At 36.9% G+C, this 8,759-nt stretch overlaps 2 protein-coding genes across 2 annotated transcripts; one reads left to right on the forward strand and one right to left on the reverse strand.

Annotated features, from left to right (window-relative positions):
• Positions 1–829: 829 nt before the first annotated feature.
• On the forward strand, positions 830–3,463 carry LOC107768893 (PLASMODESMATA CALLOSE-BINDING PROTEIN 1). Its single transcript, XM_016588058.2, has 4 exons — positions 830–1,043; positions 1,163–1,405; positions 1,492–1,525; positions 2,837–3,463. Exons 1-4 carry the CDS (start codon positions 989–991, stop codon positions 3,087–3,089), a joined length of 585 nt encoding a protein of 194 aa, XP_016443544.1. The 5' UTR covers positions 830–988; the 3' UTR covers positions 3,090–3,463.
• Positions 3,464–4,142: 679 nt separating this feature from the next.
• Positions 4,143–6,587, reverse strand: LOC142164009 (uncharacterized). The gene is made up of 4 exons (XM_075221172.1): positions 5,983–6,587; positions 5,377–5,663; positions 5,044–5,233; positions 4,143–4,710 (listed from the first exon to the last, which is right to left on the reverse strand). Exons 1-4 carry the CDS (start codon positions 6,585–6,587, stop codon positions 4,143–4,145), a joined length of 1,650 nt encoding a protein of 549 aa, XP_075077273.1.
• Positions 6,588–8,759: the final 2,172 nt, after the last annotated feature.

An 8,759-nucleotide genomic window follows, 5' to 3' on the forward strand; every position in this document is an offset into this window, starting at 1 on the left:
ATATTATATAAAAATAAAATTTGACAAAAAGGAAAAAAATATCTCTAACACTAGAGGTTCTTTATATTTTAGTACTACTTATAACTCTGACAAGATTTAAAGTAAATGTTTTGAGCTAAATGGTGTCGCTTATATCTTTTTTACATTTGAGCTAAATGGTGTCGCTTATATCTTTTTTTTTTCTAGTGTGTCTCATTTTTTGTTACGTTTGTGCTTTTAGTAAGAAAATTTTCTTCCACGTGATTATTAGATCTACTTAAATGATATCATTTGATTATTGAAACCTTTATTATATCATTAGTTAATTAATGAAACCTTAAATTCTATAGGAGAAATATTTGATCATATTCAAATCATAACTAAAGCTTTTTCGCTGTAATTATTATATACTCTACTATACTTGTGGGAAGAATCTGTTGAACTATTTATGATACCTCCATTGAATGCAAAGGGACACCATAATGCAAACTCAGAGTGACAGCACACCAGAAAAAGTGTGCTGAAACAACCTATCATGGGGCCTCTTCTGCAACAAGACTGGAAACCCTAGAATTTTTCATTTTTATTTTTCATTTTTTGAGGAGTAAGTTTAACCAGAGTTGAGTTAGATTTTGACCATGAAGATGAGTTTATGACCGTTTGAAAGGCAAAGAGCCACACATGTACACAAGTACAGGTACTGTCAATTACATGACAAAAGGCTTTTGCTTTACTGCTCAATTTCCTAAAACACTGTCTCCCATTCTTAACAAACACATACGAAAATATAGTACATTAATACACTTATTCATACATATATAACAAGCCACTAAAACAGACATTTAGCTCCTGTACTTCATAAGACTAGCCACTCTCACTCTCATTTTATTAGTCAAGAAAACTCTGTTTCCTCTCTCATCTCCTTTACCAACCTCTTATTCTTGAAAAAAGCAAAGGGACTATTGTGTGTAATCTCTTCATTATTGCTTCAAGATCTTGTAACAAAATCATGGCTGCTTTTATGTTGTCTTTGGTATTTTTCTTGGCTATCACTGGTCACTCAAGTAAGCTGTCACTTTTTACTCTGCCCTCAAGTTTTTTCTATTTTCTGCATTTTTCATATTTTTCTTGACATGGGTTTTGCTAAAAGATTCAGTCTTTTGCCTTTTTGTTGTTGTTGTAGGTGCTTCATACTGTGTTTGCAAAGATGGGGTAGATGAAAAGATTCTGCAGGAGAACATAGATTATGCGTGTGGATCTGGAGCAGATTGTACTGCTATACATCAAGGTGGTGCTTGTTACAACCCTGATACTATCAAAGATCACTGCAGCTATGCTGTAAATAGCTATTATCAGAGAAAGGGTGGGTCTGGTGCTAGTTGTGACTTTAAGGGTACTGCTACTTTGAGTTCAAATGCACCATCTTGTAAGTTTCCTCTTTATCTTCACTTGATCCTTTATTTTATCTTTTCAAAGATTTATTAACTTTTCTTTTTTGTTTTTTATCATCAGCCACTTCTGGATGTGTATATCAGTCCACTGCTGGGTATGTTTTCTAAGCTTATGGCATATTTGATTTTAGATCTAGCTAGCATTACATAAGCATCTCTTCAATGTAGAAATCTTGCTAATATTTCCATTACAAAGCCTCTTTTTTTATATACAGTTTTTCTATTTTGGCTTTTTAAGACTTTATTTAGATTCCACCTAAAGCTTTACCTTAAAAATAAAGGAAAGATTCTAACTGTTGCTCCTGGCTGTATGATAATAGCTTCAACTTGAAGCTGATTCTCATCCTCTCGAGTCTTGAAAAAAGGAAGAAAAAGGTTCTTTTTTTAGTGTAGTTATATAAAAACCTTAAATTGCAAGATTTATAATCTTAAAAATAAAATTGGTGACTTGATGATATCAAATTTGTGTTAATTACAAATTGTAGGTTTGAAGGTAAGGGGTTGGTAATGGAAGTTAAAACTGTGTCTTTGGGTATGAAAAGGTTTATAAGAAAAGGTTGCAATTATTCATGCCTAAATGCAAATTAAAGTGTAACTTGATTATGACACAATTGTCTATTGTTGTATACTAATTAAGATTGCTGGTACTGTTTCTACTTCACCAAAATCTTCCAATAGCCATTGTTAGTGTACTGTCACTATCAAATCGTCATTTGTTGAGTGTTTGTTTCTTTCATTATATATATGCGCATGTGAACTGTCTTGATGTTGATATCATCTGTCTATTAATGTTCAATGAGTACGGTGTACCTTTCTCTTTTGCTATAATGAAAATTTCAGGTGTGTATCTACCATCATTTAACATATTTTAATCATGTTAGGTCCTTCATTTATTTGTATCATGCAACTTGCTTTCTCAAGTTCGGTTCCTGCAACTATGTGTCCTTTATACCAACAAGAGTATACAGGTCCGCCAGGAGCGAATAAGAGCTCGTCGAACCGTCATTTTTTACTTCCGAGTCAATCAATCGGTAGTCCTCCAATTTCTTATGATGGGAAACTACCACGTTAGGTTGACCGGTTATATAATAGGGGAAGCAGATGCAAGCTTTTTCTTTCAATAGCCGGCCAAATGACTAGTTGTTTTGCAAGGTTAACTATTAAAAACAAGAAATCATTACTGCTAGTACTTTTTTAAAATTTTAAAATCCTACCCCTTGAGGTTTCAATTAGTCTGAGTGTTAATTTTATGACATTTAAAGAGAGTAAAGGGGGTACAAGGGTGTGCAAAAATCTTATAATAAAGAAAATATGAATCCGAGGTAGTATTTTATAGCGGTTAATTGGTTGGAATGTCTATTTGTGCTGTTTCTTGATATCCTTTTGTTTCTGGTTATCATTAACAGCGGTGGAACCACAACTCCAACAACAGGAACCACAAATCCATCAACAGGTGGCACCAGCACCGGCACCGGGACTGGCACAGGAATGAACACTGGAACAGGCACAACCACAACAGGGACAAATCCAGTTTTTGGACTTGGACCAACAGGAAGTGGCATGACCGACACCTCCGCGGGGACTGCTATTCATCAAAGCAGCATTATCTTTTTCACAATGGCCCTTTTGTTTACAAGCTTTGTATACTTAAGGGTTTAAAGATGGCAGTGAATTATTTAAAAAAGGTTGGAAGGAAAACAAGGGACAGTTGAGCATATGCCACGGCAATATAATTTGCATGACTGATTCTAATTGAATAGAATTAGTTAGGGGGGAAATCATGTGGACACTTCCTCTTTTCTTTTCTTTTTTTTTTTTGTTGTGATTTTCTTGTTTTCCACCTTGTTGTTGCATCAAAAAGTTGGAACTGGATTCCCTTCCAAGGGGAATGCAATGTTGTTTATTAGTATTAACTGTAATAGTGTAGAAGGGCCTAATCTCTTCTTTTTAGATTTTTCCCAATTTGTATATCTGGAGAGTAGAGATAGGCTGTACTATTTTTTATTCAAATATTGTTACTGATGATTTCTGGAGGATAATCTTCAATAAACGAGAGGGAGAGATCAGAGAGACTATGGAGGGAACATTTTCTCAGATAGCAAAATGAACCAACTGAATATACAGGCCAACTACTTTCATAACTGTACACTAACTTTTAACTTAGTTGTGTCTAGCCGTAGCTAACTACCTAACTATCATTAACTATTATCATTAACTACTATCACTAACTGGCTAATAGTAATCGATTATTCTTTCAATACCCTCCCTCAAGAAGTCTGCTAGTTGCTCCTTGGTTGAAATATGAAAAGTTTTTTATCACACCTTGAATAATCTTCTCCCTAACCAAGTGATAGTCAATGTTAATATACTTAGTTCTCTCGTGAAAAATGGGATTAGCTGCAATCTGAATAGTAGCTTTCTTGTCACAATAGAGGGGGAAATGGATAGGTTAACATTAACTCCCAGCTCCTTGTACAAGCCTGTTAACCAGCTCAGTTCGGCAACTGTGGAAGCCATGCTTTTGAATTCTGCCTCTGCAACTGTGGAAGTCATGCTTTTAAATTCTGCCTCTGCTGAGCTTCTAACTAATGTGTCCTGTTTCTTTGACTTCCAGGATACCAAACTTCACTAGATACCCTGTAATAAACCTCCTAGTTTGTAGGCACCCCTCCCCCCCCCTCCCAATCTGAATCACAATAGGCTACAAGTGTGTCAGAGCTGTCTGAAGGCATTAATAGGCCTAGACCAGGAGCTGTTTTGATGTATCTCACCACTCTGAGAGCAGCCTCTAAGTGATTGCTTTGGCTTGTGCATAAACTGGCTGAGGACTTGCACAACATAGGCAATATCAATTCTGGTCATAGTGAGATATAACGGTCTCCCTATTAGCCTTTGATATTGATCTGGATCTGAAAGTAGGTTGTCATCTTTTGCCACTTCAGATATTGAGTCTCCTTTAATAAAAGAGTCATATTCATCAGATGTGAGTTTCACATTGGATTCCAATGGAGTACCAACTGGTTTGGATCTTCCTAATCCCATTTCAGAGATAAGTTTCCAATGCATATTTCCTCTGTCTTTCCTGGACCTAGCAAATTCTATACCAAGAAAGAATTTTAGTTCACCCAAGTCCTTCATTTTGAACTTGAGCTTCAAGTCATTCTTGGTTCTTACTATCAACTTAGAACAGCTCTCTGTCACTAGCAAATCATCCACATAGACCAAGACAACTACCAGGGCAACCTGCTCCTTCTTGGTAAAGAGAGAATAATCATAGTGACTTTGAGTAAAACCAAGATCCAGTAATGCATCTATCAGTTTTTTTGTTTCATTGCCTAAGAGCTTGTTTTAAGCCACAATAATTTATGAAGTTTGTAGACTTTAGGAATCCCTCCCTGGCTTGCAAACTCCTGAGGGATGTCCATATAAACTTCTTCTAGGGGATCACCTTATAGAAAGGCATTATGAACATCTATTTGTTAAATAGGCCAGTGCTTGGCTACTGCAATAGCAATGACAGACCTCACTGTGACCATTTTGGCCACAGGAGAGAAAGTTTATATGTAGTCTAGCCCCTCTTGTTGGCTATAGCCTTTAGCCACTGGCTTTATACCTCTCTACATCTCCTGATGCAGTGTACTTCTCTTTGTACACCCATCTGTAGCCTATAGGCATCTTTCCAGAAGGAAGATCAATAATGCTCCAGGTGTTGTTTTCCTCTAACGTTGCAATCTCTGACTGCATAGCCTCTATCCACTGCTTATTCTTCACTGCTTCAGAGTAAGACTTAGGTTCTTCAATAGCTGAGTATACAGAGAGAGCAATTCCAAAGAAGGAGATATGTTGGCATAGGAAACGTAATTGGACATAGGATAGCAGCAAATATCATTTCCTTGCTTCTGAGTGACATAGTCTTTTAGCCAATTTAGTCAAACTGGTGGTTTACTAGTTTTGGTGGATTTCCTGCCTTCTTCAGGTGCAGTTGAAGTCATGGGAATTCCATGTGTTGTAGAACTGGTGGCATCAACTACCTTAGTGGGTGCAACAGATGCTGGTGTATCCATCATGGTAGTAGGTTGTACAACTGCTTCTGGCATGACAGATTCCACAGCTGAATCAGCAGAGCCAGCACTTTCTGATGAAGTAGGAATAACAGGAGCAGTAGAGGAGATAGTAGATATGTCTATTAGTAGGAAGAGGTTTAAATGGAAACACATCTTCTTTGAATGTAACCTGAAAATCCCTTGAGTGAATAACATACATTTTATATCACTTTTGTGTCATAGAGTAACCAAGGAATATAGCAGGAATAACCCTAGGTGAGAATTTATCCCCTCTTTTGAGATGTGTGACATATCCCAGACAGCCAAATACATTCAGATGACTCAAGGAAGGTGAATGACCATATAGCACTTCATAGGGACACCTGCCTTGAAGAGTGGGTGTTGGTAGCCCGTTGATCACATAAACAGTAGTTAGAGCACATTCTTCCCAAAACTTTAGAGGAACTGATGCTTGGAATCACAAAGCTCTTGCAGCATCCAAAATGTACCTGTGTCTCCTCACTGCTACTCCATTTTGTTGAGGAATATAGACACAAGAACTTTGATGAATGATTCCAAAGGATTGAAGAGGTGTAGTCATCTGTGAATTAAAGAACTCACAGCCATTGTCAGTTATGAGGACTTTTACAAAACATGAATAGACATTTTGAACCATGAGCAAGAAGTTCCTTAACACTACAATTACTTCACCTTTGAAAGGCAGCAATAAAATCCAAGTGTGCCTGAAGTGATCATCTACTAAAGTTAGAAAATACCTTCTGCCATCGTATGTAGGAACTCTGTATGGGCCCCAAATATCCCCATGGATGGTATGGAAGCAAGCATTAGAAACAGTATTACTCAAAGGAAATGACAGTCTTGATTGTTTAGCTAATGGACAAACAATACAATGACCTTCATACTTATCAAGTTCTACATACTGAAACTCTTTCATTTGTTTCAAAGTACTAATGGGCACATGACTTAGTCTTCTATGCCAAAGATCTACATTTATTCTACTGCCAATTATTGTATTTATAACAACTAACTTTGAGAAATATTTTGAAGCATTACTCTCTGGAACAGTTGTCACAGCATAATCAACATGAAGCATGCTATTGGGGTTGAACACATATAGACCACTGTCCTCTCTACCAATCCCCTTTCACTTTGCCACTAAAGAGGTCCTGAAAAATGAAGAAGTCAGAATAGAACAAGGTTATACACTTTAGTTCTTTTGTCAACTTTGACACAAACAAAAGATTATATTGGAATCCAGGTATATGCATCACATTGGTTATCTTTTGACCAGGAAAGAGATAGGTAGAACCTATGCGATTGACAGTAACTGACTCTCCCGTAGGTAGATGAACTTTGTACTCTTTAGATTTATCACATAAGCTACTTTCAGTCAAAATTTGTATGTTGTTAACCAAGTGGTTGGATACTCCAGAATCTACTATCCACTTAATTAGATCCTCATTAGTGGTAGTAACTGCATTTGCTACACTTGCAGCACAGATGAACCACCATTCTCATTTCCTTTGCCAAGCATCTACAAAATCTGAGTATACTGCTCCTGAGTGAACTAAGGAATTTCAGCTAGTCTAGCTTGAATATTCTGATTCTGACCTTGACAAGGTGCTGCATTTCTAGCAAGATTGACACTTGCACCAAAACCATCACTGGTGGAAGTAGATTTAACATCATTGCTAGGTTGGTTGTCTCTAGCATAATAGAAAGAGGGGGTCTTCTTCTTAGTTTTGATATCTGCTGGATATCCTACCAGCTTATAGCAAGTATCTCTAGTGTGCCCCTTGAAATGACAATAGTCACAATACAAGTTGTTTTTTTTGTGCCTATAGATAGGTCCTGAACTAGCAGATCCTCCTTTGCAATTGAACATGGAAGTGTTTTCAAGACTGGATATATTAACAACATTTTACCCTTCATTGTTGCTAAACAAAGCTATTCCCTCATTTACCTCAGGCACATGTGTGGGACGAGTCAATGGCCTCCTGCTTTCCTTAGAGATAATCATGGCATATGCCTTATTAAATAGATGGAGTTGGTGACATCATCATTATCTGATTGCTAGACTAAGCATATGACTCATTCAGCCCTATTAGGAACTACAGAAACCTTTGAGACTCAAAATGCTGAACATACTTTTTAGTCTCTTCACAACCACAACCAGGACAAGGCATTAAGGCATCAAACTCTGCCCACAATTCTTTTAGTTTTGAGAAATAAACTGAAACATATGAGATCCCCTGAGTTAAAGTAGCTATTTGCCTATGAAAGTACAATATTCTAGATCCATTCACCTTATCAAATGTTTTCCTAAGATCTGTCCACACCTTCTGAGCACTCGTAGCATATACCATACCACTCAGTAATTCCTCGCTAACAGAGTTCATTATCCATGAAGGCACTATAGCATTGCAATTCTCCCACAACTCATGCATAGATGGATCAAATTTGTCCTTAGAATACCTACCATCGACAAATCCTAATTTACTCTTTCTAAGTAAACTAACTCGCATAAACTGTTCCATAAGGCATAATTCTCAGGTCCAGTGAGTTTGATTGAGATGACCGAGCTACCTGGAATATCACAGGGCTGGAGAAAGTGTGGATGATACTGATCTATAACTGGAATTGCTCCAATACTGCCTCTAGCTGGAGATGGTGCAGGAGTATCAATAATGTCATCTGAACTTCCAATCGCCATTGATAATGAAGTTGAAATCTCAAAGAAATTTCTGATTTGTGTAACCCTGATTGCTCAAAGAAGAATCACACCAAAAATTGGTAAATCGAAAACAATTGGGTGAAATGAAGAGTAGTTGAAGATAACACCAGATAAGAGTGAACGAAACTCAGATCAATCCGCAAGCTCTGATACCCTGATGATTTCTGGAGGATAATCTTCAATAAACGAGAGGAGATATTAGAGAGACTATGGAAAGAACATTTTCTCAGATAACAAAATGAACTAAGTGAATACAAAGGCTAACTACTTTCAGTTATATACTGTACACTAACTAACTGTTAACTTAGTTGTGTCCAGCCATCACTAACTACGTAACTTTCATTAACTAATGCTAACTACTATCACTAAGTGACTACTAGTAATCGACTATTCTTTTAAAAGTTACCAATGACTACTCGCTACCCTTCCCCTTCTGTAATATATATTGTCCTCTTTGTTAATTGATTTTCTTGCTTTCTGCGTCTAAATTAAGATGCTAAGGGGTCGTTTGGTATGATGGATAAGCAAAAA

This window comes from Nicotiana tabacum, chromosome 9, assembly GCF_000715075.1.
Source record: "Nicotiana tabacum cultivar K326 chromosome 9, ASM71507v2, whole genome shotgun sequence".
Taxonomy (NCBI): Eukaryota; Viridiplantae; Streptophyta; class Magnoliopsida; order Solanales; family Solanaceae; genus Nicotiana; species Nicotiana tabacum.